At 44.1% G+C, this 21,571-nt stretch overlaps 1 protein-coding gene across 1 annotated transcript in view; it reads right to left on the bottom strand.

Moving 5' to 3' along the window:
• Positions 1 to 9,113, bottom strand: part of LOC140196795 (uncharacterized) — a 68,383-nt gene extending 59,270 nt beyond the window's left edge. The window contains exon 1 of the mRNA XM_072256589.1: positions 8,931 to 9,113. Within this exon, the coding sequence (XP_072112690.1) occupies positions 8,931 to 8,985 (55 nt within the window). The 5' untranslated portion in view covers positions 8,986 to 9,113. The remainder of the gene's footprint in view (positions 1 to 8,930) is intronic.
• Positions 9,114 to 21,571: the final 12,458 nt, after the last annotated feature.

Raw genomic sequence — 21,571 nt, 5'->3', positions numbered from 1 at the left:
GCATTATTTTGTGAAAGATAGCAGCAAGTTTACAGAGTATACTTGTGAGATCTGCATCTCATTATGTACCCCAGCTCACATTACAACAGATCCTGACTACAGGGGACAAAGTCCAGCATTGTTCTTCGTTTTTAACTTTAACTAATTCCAGAATAAATATTTATCTATTTTGTAACAGCAGCTTTAATTTACCCCATGCCTATTTGATCACAGATTACATTCAGGAGCCTCCCCACATTATTCACTCTATTGTTGATCTTTTGCAGCAATGCTAAATAGGATTATTTAAACCCCCAAAGTTTGTATCACTAAGGAAGCTAGTTTTGACAAGGTGCAGGTCAAGAGAATGATCACTTCCAAGTAAATTTATTATCAAAGTCACCATTTACGACCCTGAGATTCATTTTCAGTAAGTACAAAGAAGCAAAAAAACCTATGCATTTCACTGTATGTTTCAAAGTTCAAATCAGAGTTCAAAGTAAACTACCATGCAGATTTTTTTTGCAGGCATTCACAGTAAATACTAAAAACACAATAGAATCAATGGAAACCTACTCTCAACAGGACAGACAAACAACCAATACGCAAAAAAAGCAACAAACTGCAAATATAAGTGGGGGGGGGGAATGAGATAATAATAAGCAATAAATATCGAGAACATGTGATGAAGATTCCTTGAAAGTGAGTCCTTAGGTTGTAGGAACAGTTCAGTGTTGGGAGGAGTGAAGTTATCCCCTTTGGTTCAAGAGCCTGATGGTTGAGGGGTAATGACTGTTCATGAACCTGGCAGTGTGGGTCCTGCACCTCCTTCCTGATGGCAGAAGCGAGGGGAGAGCATGGCCTGGGTGGTGGAGGTCTCTGGTGATGGATGCTGCTTTCCATGTGGGTGTGCTCAGTGGTGGGGAGAGCCTTGCCTACGATGGACTTGCCCTCAGCTTCTATGGTACCGATGCCCAGTTACTGCTTAGTTTACTCCCAGCCCAACAGACTCGCATCATCCTATTACACCCATGTAACCAACTAACATACAAACCTGTATCTCTGTGGAACGTGGAAGGAAACCAGAGCACCTGGAGGAGACCCATGCAGAATGTACAAACGCCTTACAGACAGAACATGGGGTAAATAAAGTAAAGCCCAGTACAGGCCCTTTGGCCCACGATGTGGTGTCTTCCTAGGTAAACCTACTCCACAATCAATCTAACCCTTCCTCCCTTCACAGCCCATAACCATCCACTTTTCTTACATCCGTATACTTACCCAAGAATCTTTTAACAGGCATTGTGCATCAGCCTGGGTAAGGAGTGGCTATTTCAGATAAAACAACGTAGGAACCCAAAAAGGTCTTTGGCTGCTCCTCCTTTTTCACAGTATACAAGGGGCCATGACCTCAGAGGTGTTTTCCCAAATAAGAAACGGATCGTTCAATTTAAAGGCGTATTATTTGAACTAGAAGCACTGTATGAATCGTACATACACACATTTCTACAGACATGTTTGAAATGAAGTATCTCTGCCAAACACAGCGTGTTATTGATGTCCATATACGTACCAGAGCAGTACGGAAAGCATCAGCTATGACGTCAAGAATGAAAAGGCATTGAATGGTTTATTCTGGTGAATATTTTTTATTATGAATTAAGTTTATATTTGCAAAACAAAGCATCTGGGATGGGATAGGCTATGTTGTAATGTTATCCACCTTGGCAAGCGACAGGCTTCAAGAGTGGTTTAGCAGGACAGGTCAAGAATGACCAACAGGCTAACTTATTGAGATAGGGTGTGGAACAGACTCTGCCAGCCCTTTGAGCTGCTTGCTCGGTAATCTCCGATTTAACCCTATCTAATCATGGGACAACTTACAATGACCAATTTGCCTGCTGATCAGTACATCTTTTCCCCTCTTCCAGGAAATTTGGGAGCTCAAGGACATTACCAACTGCTCAAGGTTGTGCCAAGGATGTGCCAAGGATGAGGTTGTTGTTCTTCACCTGTTGGAATAGTCCTTCCCTTAAAGAGGGACGGGAAGAGCAGTGCTGGTTTCTACTAGTTCATCGCCAACAATTCTACATGAAAGGACTCTGTTTTACCACAACAGATGAAACTTCCCAGTGCCCACTCATTTTAATTCTACTTCCCATTCTCACACATCGGCCTACGACCTCCTCTACTACCACGATGAGGCCACTCTCAGGTTGGAGAAGCAACATCTCATATTCCGTCTAGGCCGCCTCCAACCTAAAGTCATGAACCTCAATTTCTCTACCTTCCTGTAATTTCTCAATTTCTCCTCCTCCTCTCTTTTTCCATTTCAGCTCCCCTCTTATCCCTTCTCTTCTCCTCACCTTCTCTCTGTTGCCGCTTCTCCCTCCCATTCTCCCATGATCTACTCTCTTTTCCTATCAGATTCCTCCTTCAGCACCTTACCTTTTCCACCTAAACTTCCCAGCCGTTCCCCATCCCTCCTCCCCCACCCATCTTCCCTTCACGTAGTTTAACCGATCACTGGCCAACTTGTTCCTCTCCTCCTCCCACCCCCCACTTTCTTATTCCCCCTTCCTTTCCAGTCCTAATGAAGTGTCTCTGCCTGAAACATCGACTGTATATTCCTCTCCATAGATGCTGCCTGACATGCTGAGTTGTGTGTGTGTGTTACCAGGGGGATCTGGATCACACACACACATCAGTTGCAGCTGGAATACTGCAGGTTCAAACCACCAGAGGCCATTTGTTCTATTCAAATGTATGCCCTTCTAGAAGGACGGAGTGTTCCTGACCAGAATGTTCCCAGGCCTAACAGCAAGTGCTCTGGGATGCACCCGGCAACATGCACCGGACCCACAGGGATAAGGGAAAAAGGCCACTCTGCAAAGCGCACAACCCCCACCACCACCATTCTTTCTTTACAGGCAAGATTCGAGAAGTTGCTCAATATATAACTCATGATTAGTGATGCAAACCATTGCCTGTCTACTTGCTGCACATTCTACTCTCTATACCAGGGGTTCCCAACCTCAGGTCTCAGACCCCTTTGATTAATGGTAGAGATCCATGGCATGAGAAAGTTTGGGGACTCCGGACTGCCTGGCTAAGCACAGCTCAAATGCCATCTACAAATTTGCCAAATGACACCACTGTTGTTGGCAGAATCACGCTGGGATTCTTGAGGAGGCGGGGGTGGATAGGAGTGAGTTTGGCATGTCGGCGGTTGGTTTTTCCCCGGTCTGCTGAGTGTTTCCAGTAACGTTTTGTGCTTTTGTTTCAGATTTCCAGCTTCTGCGGTTAGTTTTTGCCTCTCACTTCCTGGCTGATTCTGATACAGCTCCCATTTATCCCCCCCCCCCCCCACTCTCCGCAGATTCCAGCTGACCTGACGGAACTTTCCCAGCGTTCTCCGTTAACAAACAGGAGAAAATCTGCAGACGCTGGAAATCCAAAACAACACGCACAAAATGCTGGAGGAACTCAGCAGACCAGGCAGCATCTATGGAAAAACAGTACAGTCGACATTTCAGGCAGAGACCCTTTAGCAAGAAGGGTCAATTAATTCTCCATGAAAGGAGTTAGTTCTCCATCAAATCAGATTTCATCAACTGTAACATTCCACAGCTCACAAACCCAGAAGCTTCTTTGAGACAGATCAACAAGCCTCAGTACCCTGTTCTAATCAGCACTAGTCTGCGTCACACCTTTCCTTAGCCACCACCCTACCACAGAAATTGCCTTGCTCGACACCCCTCCCTCCCTCCCTCCTCCGCACATCTACAGACCTGCTCTCTGAGCGTGTTGGGGTGGTGTTAGGAGATATCAACACCAAAATAATGTTAACCATTTCATTCTCTATAAATATTACCAAACTGGCTGAAGATTTCCGGCAATTTCTAAAGAATCAAACTACGGGAACAGAGCATTTGGCCTTAGGTCGCACACCTCCAGGTTCAGGAACAGTTATTACCTCACAAACATCGAGCTCCTGAACTGGTGTGGATAACTTCACTCAACACAACACTGAGCTGACTCCATCACCTCCAGGCTCACTTTCAAAGACACTTTACAACGCATGTTCTCACTATTAATTTTTATTTGCATAATGTGTTCTTTTATACATTCGTTATGTGTATGGTTCCCCCCACCATAAATTCAATTATATTTCTTTATTTATCTGTAAATGGATGCAAGAAATGAATCTCAAGTTAGTATATGGTAACATATACAGTAAAAATTTAGGTAATAAAATTTACTTTGTACAGGTTTATCAAGCATCCATTTGCACTAACCCCCTCCCCCTTATTGTCTCCACTATCCCTTCAGTATCTCACCCAGATTCTATAACTCACCCATTCACCAGTGTCAATTTACATCCAGGAAATTCACAGACATGTACCCAGGGTCTCAGGGAGAATATGCAAACTCCACAGAAATGCAGGTTCAGACCGAGCCCGGGTCACCGGAACCGCAGGTTCAGACCGAGCCCGGGTCACTGGAACCGCAGGTTCAGACTGAGCCCGGGCCACTGGAACCGCAGGTTCAGACCAAGCTCCAGTCATTGGAACTGCCAGACAGCAGCTGTATTAGCTGCACCATTATGAGACCCAGTATAGGGCTGTACCACATTCTTCCAGGGGCAGCATATTTTCCTGGTTCCTGGCTTCCACTAGCTCTGTTAACAGCCTGAAGTGGTCTATAGTTAAAGGACTTTAAGAGTTCAACTCAAAATGCTTATGAATCAAGCCACTAGGTTTTACACAGAAACAATTTTAACCTGAATGTAATATCAGCAGCATTTCAGTTCAAGCCATTTTCATCCATTTTACACTACGAATGACTTCCTAATAAAGAAGCTGGAGAATTCCAATCAATAAATGTGCAAGTGCATCGAACACAGCACATTACAGCATAGCACAGGCCCTTCGGCCCAACCCATCGCTGCTCAGTCAGCCTTAGGTCTTGAACAGACCAGGACTGCCAGACTAGGTAACAGCTTCTTCAGAATCAGGTTTAATATCACCAGCATTTGTCGTGAAATTTGTTAACTTAACAGCACCAGTACAATGAAATACATGATAATATAGAAAATATAAATAAGCAAATCATTTACAGAGTATACAAGTTAAATTAAAATTAGTGCAAAAACAGAAATAATTTTAAAAAGTGAGAAAGGATCTAGTGCTGTCCTGGCATACATGATGAAGAAACTCTTCTCGGGCTTCCAATAGGTACAGGTATCGATTATAACCGACATTTCAATGACAAACTCTGCCATCTTCATTAGTAATGATGCCTGGGCATGTCTAGTCCGGTGGTATTTATACCCCTGTTGTCTATCCCTCCTGATTGGTTAGTCCTCATCCAATAAGGTTCCCGCTCTCCCAATTTGTTTACAATCGAATTCCTTCATCTTTGTTAAAATTCTTTTCCCCTAGTTTAAATTCAATGGCTTCCTTCACCACGTGGTCCCGAAACCCATAGGCACAGCACAGTGGTTTGTGCCATTGAAGTCAATCCTACAGCCATTACAAATGCAATGTTCTGCTACTTCCGATTTCTTCAAGTAACCCAAATGGATACACCTCCTATGCTCCTTGATGTGGGTTTCCACAATCCGGCTAATTCGCAAAGAGGGTGTGGAGGAGGATGGACGGGCTAGTGTCACGTTTTATCCCCAGCAGCTGCGTAACAGAGGACTCTCTGATCTACGGGCTGTTCCCGGGGACGCACACGGAGACCAACGTCCGGTGCTGCTGGCAGATCATCAACTCGGTGAAAGACGCTCTTTGGTCGGCCCGAAACTTGGTGATCTACTAGCACATGGAGATGTCCGTGGGAGAATGCTGCCGACTGGCACATTCTCGGCTGCAGGAGTATGTGCTGAGGGACGCACTGAAACTCGGTGCAGCCACCGCTAGGGCCCGGTGGGGAAGGACCACAGTATAGGTTTCTCCACCCGTGGGAGTGGGAGGGGTCGGTGGGCGAGGAGTATACCCCTCTACAATGAGATGCTAAGCTGAACAACTGGAGTGCCACGTGGGTGGCTATTGATACGGATATGTACTGACTATAATGGAAACGTATGTAAAGGATGAAAAGTTATTGAATGGTTTATTGTATATATTTATTTTTGAATAAAGTATATTTTGAAATAAAAAAAATATACGCTGCTCCACATTCACAGGGAATCCTGTAAATGCCCAACTGAAGGCTCCCCCGTTGGAGTTGAACTGGATTGCCTGACGGCCTGGCATTTTTGCAGTGTGGGCTGGGGTCTTGGAGGGACCAAGATGGTTGCAGCAAGTCTGGGCTGGAGTCATATTTCCTCTTTCCTTTTGTAAATGGGAGACAATGTCCATTTACAAATCGGATGGCAGAGGGGAAGAAGCTCTTCCTGAATCTTCTTCCCTCAGGCTGTGAGACTAATGAATACCCTGCCACCACTGAGGTCACATCACTAAGACAGCCAGCTGTTTACTGTTTTCCTGTGCTGGGCACTACATGCACTTTGAATTCTATTTTAATAATTTACTCGTGGCAATATTTTGTTTTATGTGCCATTTGTGATATATGTTTTGTGTGTGCACCGTGGTCCGGAGTAACATTGTTCCGTTTGGTTGTACAGTCAGCTGACAATAAAACTGAACTTGAGGTACACATTTTATTGATGAGGAGACCACGTCAGCATAAACGAAAGTTCAGCACAACTTTGTTCATAAAATGTAGGCATTGTATAGGTCACAAGTTTGTGTACACAAGCTTTCTCCAAATAGCTACTGCAATAGAAGCCATCTACCAGGTTGGGGTTTGGGGCAGGCGGGGGGGGGGGGGTCAAATTCCTCACCTTTGCCTCATCTCAGCTCCGCTGCATTAAAATGTCTCCAACTTACAAAAGGAAAGAGGAAATATGACTCCAGTCTGGACTTGCCAGAACCATCCTGTCCTCACAAAACCGCAGCCCACACTGCAAAAATGCCAGGCCATCAGGCAATTCAATTGGACTCCAAGTGGGGAGCCACGGGCCACTTTGCAGTGATTGCTTATCAGAATGACAAAGTATTTAGTTGTTTTCTTTGTTTCATTAGCAACCGACAAGTCATCGTTGAACTTCAGCAGTGCCATCTTAAAACCAAATGTTAATGAGTTTACCCGTTACAATGAAAACTGAATGAAAAGTCAACAGAAGGTCACAAGAGGATGGTGTTGTGGAGGACATTCTAACAGGTTGTATCACCGTCCGTACGGAGGGGCCACTGCACAGGATCAGGAAAAGCTGCAGGAAATTACAACCTCAGCCAGTTCCATCATGAACACTCGCCTCCTCAGTATCGAGGACACCTTCAAAAGGCAGCATTCATCATTAAGGACCCCCATCACCCAGGACACGTCCTCTTCTCATTGGTACCATTAAGGAGCCTGAAGACACACAAGCAACAATTTAGGAACAGCTTCTTCCCCTCCGGCATCAGATTTCTGAATAGACAATGAACCCATAAACTTATTTAATTGATTTTTAAATGTATATTTCCTATTGTAATTTATTTTTTGTTATTATGTATTGTAATATACTGCTGCCACAAAACAACAAATTTTGCAACACATGTTGGTGATATTAAACCTGATTCTGATTCTATTCAGCAAATTTAAACTTGTTGGCACCAAGAACCAAGTTTGAAAGCAGCATTTAGGAAGTCCACTGTCAGGTCATGTAATTGACCCACAAGATTTTTTAAAAGATCATGATTCCATATGATGAAATGGGTTGGACAGAAAATTGGCAAAAATCTTCTCTATGTGGTTACAGCAGGAATTCATAGCCTGCCAGTTACTTTTGGCCTGAAGTGCAGTAAATCACATGGGAGAGTGGTGCAAATGTAAACCCCCCCAGCTTCCAATCTCACTGCTCTGGGGAAATCCAGCTGAATGAAGTTTTTGATAATAACCGCAAGTAATTCTGCAGATGCTGGAAATCCAGAGCCACACACACAGAACGCTGGACTAACTCAAGAGGTCAGGGAGCGTCGATGGAAATGAATAAACAGTCAACACTTCGGGCCACCACCCTTCTTCAGGACTGGAAAGGAAGGGAGGGAGATGCCAGAATAAAAAGGTGAGGAGGGAGGGGAAAGAGGCTAGCTGGGAGGTGATAGGTGAACCAGGTGGGCAGGAAAGGCCTGAGGGAAGGAATTTGATAGGGAAGGGAAGAGAAGGGTGGGCACCAGGGGGAGGTGATAAGCAGGTGAGAAGAGGTAAGAGGTCAGGGTGGGGGAATGGAAGAAGAGGGAAGGAGGGGGGATTTTTTAACCGGAAGGAGAAATCGATGTTCATGCCATCAGGTTGGAAACTACCCAGCCGGAATATGATCGTTATTGAATACGCTCTTCGGATGTTCTTTCACCTGTCCTGTCTGAAATAAACTTCCTCCTTTGTCACTCTACTGATATGACCAGACTGCAAGCATATTAAACAACTGGATCCGATTTCAGCCAGTTGTCTTTATCAGCACCCCTCAGCACGCTAGGATACACGGGGTTTTCCTCATACACCATCAAAAAACCTAAGCAATAAATCGGGAAACGTGTGTCGAACTCTTCAAGACAACGTTTACTTACTGAATACTCCCAATGTACACGTTTACCTGCAGATGTTCCCAGGTCGGTAACATCAAACAGCAGCAAGTTAGGAAAAGAAAGGGTCGGTTCACTCTGCAAGGAGGCTCAAGTTTCGGTTAAGAAAAATCTAAAATTACACTTTTTTTAAAAAAAAACTTCCTGTTGTTCATAAAAGAGAACTGATTCCGCATTCTGTGCTTATGATAACGTAATTGAAACATTTCAACATTGTTTCTGGAGAAGCTGCAACATTTTAAAAAGTACACTAAAAGAAATTCCCAGTCCGGGTTTTCATTGGGACGAGAAACTGCAACTTTACAAACTGCTTACCAACTGAAAAGAAGACGATAAGAAGCGAGCAACGTGTTTGTCCAGGGAGCTTCATATTTTTCAAAAGCTGGTGTCCCGCTTGGCTGATGCTCGTGAACTAAACTCTCTTTTTCACTCTGGGTCAGACAACGGACAATTCTTTATGTTGGCACCTACACTGTAACTGCGCTGACAGTCGGTCTACAGAATATATCATATGATTCCTATCATGTGATGAGTCCGCATATCAACCAGATTTCACTTCTCGCTCAACGGAGGCGGGGTTTACTTATTGCGGATGTAATGAGGGCAGAGCTTCACGAACAAGAAAAATCTTCTGTGCAAACAGTATTACTTTAAAACATATGTTGTTTACAGGAATCTGGATATGAACCTCAAGAAATATTTTAGTTTTAATTCCTAATATCCCTCAGAAAAACTGTTGGCAGAACATTCCCCTGTATCAGGGGTTCCCAGCCTGGGGTCATGATTAATGATGAGGGTCCATGCCATGAAAAAAGGTTGGGAACCCCTGTCCTGCATACGCGTGTGTGGAATGGGTTCGTTTGACCATAAAACCATAAGAACGTAATAAATCCATTCGGCCCATCGACTCTGCTCTGTCATTCAATTACGGCTGATTTATTTTCCCTCTCAACCCATTCTCATACCTTCTCCCCATAACCTTTGACACCCTGACTAATCAAGTATCAACTTTAAATACACCCAATGACTTGGCCTCCAAAGCCACCCGTGGCAATAAGTTCCACAGATTCACCACCCTCTGGCTAAAGAAATTCCTCCTCATCTCTGTTCTAAAGGTACATCCTTCTATTCTGAAGCTGTGCCCTCTCGTCCTAGACTCCCCCCACAACAGGGCAACTCCTCTCCATGTCCACTCTTTCCAGGACTTTCAGTATTCGACAGGGTTCTCTGGGGGGACTCCGGCCCCCATTCATCTGAAGTCCAGCAAGTACAGGCCTAGAGCCGGGCTGCTTCTAAAGGGAGGCAAGTGAGCTGACCTCAATTTAAACGTTTAAAAATGGCAGATCAATGGTACTGGAGTTGGTTTTTATTGTCTTGTGTATAGTGAAAAGCTTGTTTTGCATACTGTTCATACAGAGCAATTCATTACACAGTTCATTGAGTCATACAAGGTGAATCAAAACCAGAATGCAGACATCCCACCTCTCCCGGAAGTTCCGGGAGTCCCCCGCATATCGATAGTGGCTCTCTGATGCCCGGAAATTATATACAATATCCCGGAAATAGATATCTTTTTTGAGAGGGAGAGGGAGAGGGAGAGCGAGCATCCTGATTGGTCTCTCTTCGTGCTGAGAATGGTCCCCAACCACTGGGCCGCGAGGAAACAATATGATCTGGCGATATGAAATGATATGAGTCATTTGCACCTTTCCTCATTCCCTGTCACGCACTGTTGAGCTTGAACGCACATGAGGTCATTACCCTGCTAGCATTCTGGATCAAAGTCAAGGCTGAATATCCTGAGATAGCCACAAAAGCACTGAAAACGTTGTTTCCATTTCCAACATCATATCGCTGCGAAATGGGGTCTTCTGCAATGAATGCAACGAAAACTAAATTGCGGAATAGACTGGACATAAGGAATCCCCTTCAAGTATCACTGTCTCCAATCACCCCTCGATGGGACCGTCTTGTTGCAGGGAAACAAGCCCAGGGCTCCCACTGATTCAGTGATATTGGTGTGTTGCAATGATTTTATATGTTCATACAGGGAAAATATGCGCTGTGTGTTTAATATCAAATTCGTTAGATAAACCCTTTTAGAAACGAAATTGAGTGTATTAGCCACTTATAAGTGACTTATCACCTATATTCTGGTCGTGATTAACACCTCCCCCCCCCCCCCCCCCGGTCAGCAAGAATATTGTCAATGTTAAACCAGTCCGCGGTGCAAAGAAGGTTGGGGACCCCTGCTAAGTAGACCTATCAGTTTTCTCTGTGGGCGGGTTTTACAGTCGACCTCAAAAATAATGACAGTGTTGCTCACTTTGCAACAGTGACTTTTCTATTGCCCATGGTGGGTTAAAATGTAAAAGACATGTTGAGGTGAGTTTAACAGGTGTCATTCATTCATTAGCATAGCTAACGTTATTTAAACTAGCTGGCTGGCTGCTAAGGAGCTATGCTGTTGATGTCCTACTTGATGAGGCCAAACTCCCTGTAGACTTGCTTAAAGTTGTAATAGAATAAACATGATAATATAATAGTGTACATATTTTAATGTCACATTTGCTGCATATACCCAACTTGGTTTACAGATCAGAAAAAATCACTAAATAAAGTATTACATACATCCTTGGAGGTCGACTGGGGGGGGGGAGGATATGGGGTTGTGGGGGGCGGGGGTGCTACCTCCCTGAAATAAGTTTTTGCAGGGTGGGATGTCTGAGAATGCAGAATAAAATGTAACCACTGCAGAGGAGTGCAGTGGAGGTAAACAATAAGGTGCAAGATCATAACATGGTAGATTGAGCTCAAAAGTTCATTGAGTCTGCTCCACTATCTCATCATGGCTGGTCCAACTTTCCTCTCATTCCCAATCTTCTGCCTTCTCCCCATATCCCTTCATGCCCTGACCGATCAAGAATCTATCAACCTCTGCCTTAAATATACATAAAGATTTGGCCTCCGCTGCTGCCTCTGGCAAATAATTCCACAGATTCACCACCCTATGGCTAAAGAAATTCCTCCTCATCTCCGTTCTAAAAGGATGTCCCTCCATTCTGAGGATGTGCCCTCTGGTCTTAGACTCTCCCACCATAGGAAACATGCTCTCCACGTCCACTCTATCAAGGCCTTTCACTTTTCAAAAGTCTTCAAAGAAGTCACCCCACATTCTTCTGAATTCTAGTGAATACAGGCTCACAGCCATTAAACTCCCTTCATATGACAAGCCATTCAATCCTGGAATCATTTTCGTAAACCTTCTTTGAACCTTCTCCAGTTTCAGCACATCCTTTCTAAGATAAAGGTCCCAAAACTGCTCACCATATTCCAAATGAGGCATCACCAGTGCTTTATAAAGCCTCAATATTACATCCTTTCTTTTATATTCTAGTCCTCTTGAAATGAATGCTAATATTACACTTGCCTTTCTCACCACAGACGCAACCTGCAAAGTAACCTGTAGGGAATCCTGCACAATGACTCACTAGACCCTGTTGCATCTCAGTTTTTTGTAGTTTCTCTCCATTTAGAAAATAATCAACCCTTTCATTTCCTCTACCAAAGTGCATGAACACACACTTCCAACATTGCATTCCATCTGCCATTTCTTTGCCCATTCTCCCAAACTGTCTAAGTCCTTCTGTAGCTTCTCTATTTCCTCAAAATTACCTGTCTTCATATCGCCTGCGAACCTTGCAACAAAATCATCAATTCCATCAGCCAAATCACAGACATATAACGTAAAAGGAATTGTCAGTCCCAACACAGACCCTTGTGGAACACCCCTAGTCACCAGCAGCCAACCAGAAAAAGCTCCCTTTATTCCCACTCTCTGCCTCCTGCCAATCAGCCACTGCTTTATCCATGCTAGAATTGTTCCTGTAGTACCACAGGCTCATAGCTTGTTAAGCAGCCTCATGTAAGGCACCTTGTCAAAGGCCTTCTGAAAATCCAAGTACACCACATCTACTGATTCTCCTTTGTCTATCCTGCTTGTTATTTCTTCAAAGAATTCGAACAGCTTTGTCAGGCAAGATTTTCCCTTGAGGAAACCATGCCGACTATGACCTGTTTTATCATGTGCCTCCAAGTACCCTGAGACCTCATTCTTAATAATCGACTCCAACATCTCACCAGCCACTGAGGTCAGACTAACTGGCCTATAGTTTCCTTTCTTCTGTTTCTCTCCATTCTTGAAGAGTGGAGAGACATTTGCATTTTTTCAGTGTTCCAGAATCTAGTGATTCTTGAAAGATCATTACTAATGCCTCCACAATCTCTTCAGCCACCTCTTTCAGAACTCTGGGGTGTACACCATCTGGTCCAGGTGACTTAGCTACCTTCAGACCTTTCAGTTTCCCAAGATCCTTCTCCCTAGTAAGGATAACTTCACACACTTCATGCTCCCTGACACCTGGAACTTCCACCATACTGCTCCTGTCTTTCATAGTGAAGACTGATACTTATTCAGTTCATCCTCTATTTCGTTGTCCCCCATTTCTACCTCTCCAGCATCGTTTCCCAGCAGTCCAATATCCATTCTCACCTCTCTTGTACATTTTATGCATCTGAAGAAACTTTTGGTGTCTTTTTTAATATTATTGGCCAGCTTACATTTGTGTTCCATCTTTACCTTCTTAATGACTTTTTTAGTTGCCTTCCCAATCCTCTAACTTCCCACTAATTTTTGCTTTATTATATGCCCTCTTTTTGACTTTTATGTTGGCTTTGACTTCTCTTGTCAACAGCTGTGGACTATTGTGACATATTTTCTTTAGAATACTTCTTCATCATTGGGATGTATATATTCTGTGCCTTCTGAATTACTTCTAGAAATTCTGGCCATTGCTGCTCTGCCATCATCCCTGCCAGTATTCTTTTCCAATCAATTCTGGCCAACTCCTCTCATGCTTCTGTAATTCCCTTTACTCCACTATAATACTGATACATCTGACTTTAACTTCTCCTTCTCAAATTTCAGGATGAATTTGATCATATTATCATCACTTTCCCCTTAGGGTTCTCTTACCTTAGCCTTGAAAATAGTGCAAAATAGAAGTAATTTTAAAAAGTGGTGAGGTAGTGTTCATGGGTTCAGTGTCCATTTAGGAATCAGATGGCAGAGAGGAAGAAGCTGTTCCTGAATCGCTGAGTGTGTGCCTTCAGGCTTCTGTACCTCCTACCTGATGGTAACAATGAGAAGAGAGCATGTCCTGGGTGCTGGAGATCCTTAATGATGAATGACTCCTTTCTAAGGCATCGCTCCTTGAAGAAGTCTTGGATACTACAGAGGCCAGTACCCATGATGGAGCTGACTAAAGTTACAACTTTCTGTAGCTTCTTTCAAATCTATGCAATAGTCCCCCTCCCGTACCAGACATTGAAGCAGCCTGCCAGAATTCTCTCCATGGTACATATGTAGAAGCCTGGTGGTACAATTGTTTGATGGTGAACTCAGTCTGAACGACTCCTTTCACAATTCGTCGTCAAGTTGCCAAGCTGCTTTGTTGGAAGTTTTGGGGTGGAAGCTCCAACCCTGAAGCATGAACACAAAAATCAGGGCAGCTCCTGCTCTCCCAGGGCAGGAAATACGGAGAGCTCTGCAACGTCAGAGGTGCCACCTTCTCAATGAGATGTTCAAACAAAGATACGTCTGCTCTCTCAGGTAGGGGTGAAAGATCCGATGACAATGTTTCAAGGGTGAGGAAACATTGCTGCTAGCAAGGAGTGCCATCAGGTGAAAATCAAAAGAAGTGCAACTACCAAAATAAAAGTATCAAGGAACTCCCAAGGTTAGTAAGCTGTGGGTGAGCTATGTTGCGCTGGAACCATGGCAACCCTTGTGGGCTGCCCCCCAGCACATCTCAGAGTATGTTGGCTGTTGACACAAACAGCACGTTACTCTGTGGGTTTCAATGTTTCCATGTACATGTGACAAATAAAGCTACTCCAATCACCTTATCTCCCTTCAATTCTGATCTGGTCCTCCCTTTTTTGTCTCCTTTCCCTCAACCCTCCCCTCCCATCTTCATCCCCTTCCCCCCACCTGGTTCTAAAACACATGCAGTTTACCCACAAACACAAGAGATTCTGCAGATGCTGGAAATACAGAGTGACACACGCAAAATGCTGGAGGAACTCAGCAGGTAAGACAGTATCTATGGAGAGGAATGAAGAGTTGATGTTTAGAGCCGAGACCCTTCATCAGTACTCGATAGGAAGCGGAAAGAAGGTGGAATAAAAAGGTGGGGGGAGGGGAATGAGCGCAAGCTAGAAGGTGATGGTTGAAGCCAGATGAGGGTGAAAGTAGGTGGGTGGGTGGGGGAGGAATGAAGTAAGAAGCTGGGTGGTGATAGGTGGAAAAGATAAAGGGCTGAAGAAGAAGGAATCTGATAGGAGAGGAGAGTGGACCGTGAGAGAAGGGGAAGGAGGGAGATGATTAGAAGGTGAGACGAGAGAGGTTAAGAGGGGAGCCAGAGTGTGGATGGAAAAAGAGAGAAGGGCAAGAGGGAAGAAATTACCAGAAGTTAGAGGAATTGATGTTCATGCCATCTGGTTGAAGGCATGCACAAGTTCCTCTCCCCCACCTCTATCTGCCTCTGGTTCCATCAGCCATTCACCTCTCCCCTTTTATATAGGCATCCATTAGTCTCATGAGATCTTGGATTTGCACCTTGGAAGGTTTCCAGGTTGCAGGCCTGGGCAAGGTTGTATGGAAGACCGGCAGTTGCCCACGCTGCAAGTCTCCCCTCTCCACATCACCAATGTTGTCCAAGGGAAGGGCATTGTGGCCGATACAGCTTGGCACCGGTGTCATCGCAGAGCAATGTGTGATTAAGTGCCTTGCTCAAGGACACAACACGCTGCCTCAGCCAAGGCTCAAACTAGCGACCTTCAAGTCACTAGACCGACGCCTTAACCACTTGGCCACGCGCCAACACCTCTCCCCTACTGGTTGCCATTCTCAGCTCATTTAATTATCTGAGTTTTGCACCAGTAGCCAAGTTTATCTCCCTCCCTCCAGCAGCTGTCTCTCCTTGCTCTCTCTGCCTGTTTTTTCTCTCTCTTTATCTGCTTCCATCTATCATTCACCTGCAAACACCAGCCCTGCTGCTCCCCCCTACCCGGTGAAAACTGCCCGTCATCCTGAGTGCAAGAGTTCTGTGTCTCCATTCCCCCTCTGATCTTCATATTGGGACCTCACTGCTTCACTCCCAGCCCACTTGCAGGATTTCAACCTGGACCGTCGGCAATTTCTTCCAACAGATGCTGTTTGACCCATTGGGTTCCTCCAGCAGATTTTTTGTTGCTCCAGGTCCCAACACCTTCAGCAACATGCTGGAGAGAGGCAGTAAATCAGGGAGCGTCTATGGAAAGATATAAATAGTTGAAGCTTCAGGCTGAAACCCTTCATAGAAAATCGAACATAGATCACAGGAATGGACAGCACATTACAGGCCCTTCAGCCACAGTGTTGTGCCAACCATGTAACCCACTCTAGAGGCTGCCTAGAATTTCCCTATTGCATAGGCCTCTATTTTTCTAAACTTCATGTACCTGTCTAAAAGGCTCTTAAAAGACCTTATTGAATCTACTTCTATCACCGCTATCGGCAGTGCATTCCACACACCCACCACTCCCTGTGTGAAAAACTTACCCCTGACATCCCCTTGGTACCTATTTGCAAGCACCTTAAAACTGTGCCCCCTCATGTTAGCCATTTCAGCCCTGGGAAAAAGCCTCTGGCTATTCACACAATCAACATCCCTCATCATCTTATAGATCTCTATCAGGTCACCTCTCATCCTCTGTCGTTCCAAGGAGAAAAGGCCGAGTTCACTCAACCTATTCTCATAAGGTACGCCCTCCAATCCAGGCAACATCCTTGTAAATCTCCTCTGCACTCTCTCTACAGTATCCACATCCTTCCTGTAGTGAGGTGACCAGAACTGAGCACAGTACTCCAAGTGGGGTCTGACCAGGGTCCTATATAGCTCTAACATTACCTCACAGCTCTTGAACTCAATCCCATGGTTGATGAATGCCGACACACCATACACCTTCTTAATATCACTGTCAATCTGCGCAGCAGCTTTGAGTGTCCAATGGACACGGACCCCAAGATCTCTCAGATCCTCCACACTGCCAACAGTCTTACCATTAATAGAATAATCTGTCTTCAAATTTGACCTCCCGAAATGAACTACTTCACACTTATCTGGGTTGAACTCTATCTGCCACTTCTCAGCCCAGTACCGCATCCTATCCATATCCCACTGTAATCGCTGACAACCCTCCAGACCATCCACAGCACCCCCAACCTTTGTGTCATCAGCAAACTTACTAACCCAACCTTCTACTTCTTCATCCAGATCACTTATAAAAATCACAAAGAGGAGGGGTCCCAGAACAGATCTCTGTGGAACACCACTGGTCATTATCCTCCATGCAGAATATGACCCGTCTACAACCACCCTTTGCCTTCTGTGGCAAGCCAATTCTGGATCCACAAAGCAAGGTGTCCTTGCATCCCATGCCTCCTTACTTTCTGAAAGAGCCTTGCATGGGGAACCTTACCAAATGCCTTACTGAAATCCATGTACACTACATCCATTGTTCTGAAACTTCATCAAGTTTCAATAGCTGCAGTCCCTTGTGTTGGAAATGTGATTTCACAGATATCTGGGACCAAGAGTTTGGCATATCAGACATGTTTATTTCCAGGGCCCCGTTGAAGGGTCTCAGCTATTCCTGAGATACTCAAACCATCCCATCTGCCACCAACAATCATTCCACGGTCAAAGTCACTTAGATCACACTTCTTCCCCATTTTCTTGTTTAGCCTGAACAACAACTGAACCTCTTGACCATGCCTGCATGCTTTTATGCATTGAGATGCTGCCACATGATTGGCTAATTAGATATTTGCATAAGATGTACAAGTGTAGCTAATAAAGTGGCCATTCAGTGTGATTTTAAAAGAAGATTTTATAGATTTCAGACATGCGATTTATGGCCATGAGATAGTCTCATTAAAAAGATTAGGAGAAGGAGCAGATCCCTTTGTATCTGCTTTGCCCTGTATGGAGATCTTCCATAGCACACAGAATGCTGGAGGAAGTCAGCAGGTCAGGCTGCATCTATGGAGAGAAATAAACTGTTGATGATTTGGGCTGTGATACTTCATCAGGACTTGTGCTGCAAATCATTAAGCTAACTGTTACGCTCCCAGCCGCCCAAGCCAACTATCGCTGATCCTTCGTGCCAGATCCCATGCTGGAATTCCCTCCCCAATAACTCTGTAGGAGGCCCCTCACTAGGAGGACTACTGCACTTCAAGATGGCTCAACAACACTTTCCCAAAACTGGAATGGGCTGAGCAATAAATGTAGGTCATTTGCAAAATGGAATAAATAGGAAAAAATTATAGTTGTCCTCCAGAAATTCCCCGCTGATCTCACTCTTTTGTAATATAAACTAGTTGCTGCCTTTGCCCAAGTACTTGATGTTTTTCTTGGGGTCTGGGGGATATTTGTATCTTGGATAGTTGAAACAGTAAATTGATTTGATAATAATGGATGCTAGAAATCTGAAATCAAAACAGAAAATGCTGGGAACGCTCAGCAGGTCAGGCAACACCTGTGGAGAGAGAAGCACAACAACAACCCCTCCAACAATATCAGCAAGACCAAGGAGCTGATTATTGACTTCAGGAGGAGGAAACCAAGAGGTCCATGAGCCTATCCTCGTCGGGGAATCAGAGGTGGAGATGGTCTGCAACTTTAAATTTCTCAGTGTTATTATTTCAGAGGACCTGTTCCCTTGATAGATAGAAACCTTATTCATTCCAAAGGAAATTACAGTGTCAAAGTAGCATTAGGAGCACACAGCTATACAAACATTAGAAGTAAGAAGAATAAAAAATAAGTACCTTAAAGACAAGATGTACGTGATTTCCAAGTCAAAGATTACAAGATTTAAGTGTTTCCAAGTTCACACCAATAAGATGGTAGTGCAAGAATTACCATACTATTATACAGTCATGGGTGCACATTCACACCATCCAGATAAGAAGTGATGGTAGTATTGCACTGTATTGCACAGGGTGTCCGCGATAGCTGGGTGTGGTAAACAGGGCTAAACAGGTTTCTGATCGACAGAGGTTAATAATAGTTTGCAAAGATTTGGCATGATATCTAAAACTTTGACAGACTTCTATAGATGTGTGGTGGAGAGTATATTAACTGGCTGCATCACAGCCTGGCTTAGAAATGCCATTTCTCTTGAACAAAAGGTAGTGGGCAGAGCCTGTGCACCCCGATCAAAACCTGGCAACATAGCAATAAAAAAGGGGCAACTAGAAACCAGAAGCACATATAATATGAACTGCAGATTCCTCTAAAAATGAGTCCAATGCACAAACCACAAACTTTCTCAAATACCCAAGACTCCTACACCTTCCTCTGGCAGCTGAGAGAGAGAGGGAGAGGGAGAACGGTCAAACCAAAGTAGACAGTGCTGAGCACACGTTCGTCTTCCACTCTTGCCTTTGTTGATTTCAATATTGTTCAACATTTTAATCAGAAAGTTAGTCGAGATTCAAATTTGTTTAATGCCAAGTGCAAAGGAGAATGAAATAATTGTTTTCCTGGATCCAATGCAGCACAAAAAAAACAAAGATAAAGAACATATAATAAAAAATAACAAATATAAATACATAAGATAGCTTATATGCATTGATTGATTATATGTCCATAAAGTGACACAGGAGTGTCTGTACATAAGGTGACTGACAGGAAATGATAAAGTAGTGCCGGCATGTGATTGGGTGGAGGTGTTGATCAGCCTTACAGCTTGGGGAAGTTCTCTGTTTTTGAGTCTGGTGCTCCTGGCATGGATGCTACATAGCCTTCTCCCTGATGGCAGTGGACAAACAGTCCATGAGCAGAGTGGGTGGGATCCTTCATAATATTGTTGGTCTTTTTCTGCACACATTGCTCTGCAACGACACTGGTGCCAAGCTGTATCGGCCCTAGTGCCCTTTCCTTGGACAACATCGGTTGTGTGGAGAGGGGAGACTTGCAGCATGGGCAACTGCTGGTCTTCCATACAACCTTGCCCAGGCCTGCGCCCTGGAAACCTTCCAAGGCGCAAATCCCTGGTCTCACCAGACTAACGGATGCCTATGGTCTTTTTCTGGCAATATCATGATTATTTCTACAGGAAGACACACTGGGGACAGGGAGGTAATCCATTTCTACAGATCTTTTTCCAGTAACCTGTTTTCTTTTAAACATGATGACACAAGAGATTCTGAAGATGCTGTAAATCTGGAGTGACACGCACAAAAAGCTGGAGTAACTCAGCAGGACGAGTAGTACCAATGGAGGGAAATAAATAAAGTTCAAAAGTTCAAAGTTCAAAGTAAAATTTACTATCAGAGTACATACATGTCACCACGTACAACCCTGAGATTCTTTTACTGGGGTCATGCTTAGCCAACATTTGGGACAAAAGCCTTCATTGGGACTGGAAAGACAGAGGACAGAAACCAGAGGAAATGTGTGGGAGGAAGGGAGGAAAGAAACACAAACTGATAGGTGAATCCTGGTGAGGGGTTGTAGGAAGCTGTGAGGTGATTGGTGGAAGAGGCAAAGGGCTCAAGAAGAAAGAATCTGCCAGGAGAGGACAGTAAACCATGAGAAAAAAGATAAGGAGACGGGAGGCCGGCCACATTGAGGCCAGATGCAAAACTGGAGGAGCAACAGCTCATATTCTGTCTTAGGTGGTCTCCAAGCTGATTGCATCAACATTGATATATCTAATTTCTGGAAGGCAGTCTCCTCTGTTTCATTTCCCCATCTCTTTCTGTCCTTTTACCCCTGCTCTGTTCCCTCCCCAATCCTCACAAGACCTGCTCTCACCTTCTTATTCCCCTGGTTCTCCAACTCCTTCCCTTTATTCCATGGTCTAGTGTCCTTTACTATTGAACTCCTTCTTCCCATATATTATTAATCTGTACTTTATTTTAGTTAAGTTTGCACACGGCTAAGTGTGTTTTAAAATGTGTCCACTGTAACAAAAGAATCTCCCACTTGGGATCAATAAAGTATTTATTATTATTATTCAGCCCTTTGCCTCCTTCCACCTTCTCCTCTCACCCGGATTCACCTATCACCCACCAGCTCGAGCTCCTCGCCTCCCTTTTATTCTGTCTTGTGCTCTCTATCGCTCCAGTCCCAATGGAGGGCCTTGCTTTGAAACGTCAACTGTTCACTTTCCTGCCTGACCTGCTGATTCCCTCCAAAATTTTGTGAGTGCTAAAGTTAAACACGATGGCGGGCTTCCCAATACTTGACTAATTTAAATAGAAGTGAATTTGTTTACAGAACCATTTTTGACTATGTAGTGTGCAATCATTTAAGTTTTAATAAGAGCTGTTTAAAGAAGTCAGGTGCACAAGCAGCAAGTTGTACGAAGGGAAATAATGCTGCTGATATTACTGTTGCAAAGTAGCTTTTAATATATCAAGGTAGCCCTTTCAAAGCCCAGCTTTGACATAAACTCAAATCAGCAAATTGCTGTAATGAGTCTGCGGGGATTTCTTCAATTGGTAACTGAGGAATAACTAGTGTCATTTTCTATGACACATTATCAAAGATGGTGGCACCTGCTAGGATATTGTAATTTAGCTCCTGGTGAAAATAGGGCACTGCAAAATGTTCATGTTAGGCATTGCTTGTATTGGGCAATTGGAACTAGGATCCAACAACAGTGTTATTGGAATCAGATGCTCAAAGTCAACCAAGCACCACTCTCTTACATCATCCCTAAATGTTCTCTTGTTTCAATGGCTTTTTACACCCCAAGAGGGAGAATCTTTAGTACTACACTGAATGTTAGTCGGGACTAACTTGTTGCCTTCTGGTGCAGAGGTAAGATATACTTTT

This window comes from Mobula birostris, chromosome 4 (assembly GCF_030028105.1).
Source record: "Mobula birostris isolate sMobBir1 chromosome 4, sMobBir1.hap1, whole genome shotgun sequence".
Lineage (NCBI taxonomy): Eukaryota > Metazoa > Chordata > Chondrichthyes > Myliobatiformes > Myliobatidae > Mobula > Mobula birostris.
This window is presented reverse-complemented; position numbering and strand designations above follow the sequence as displayed.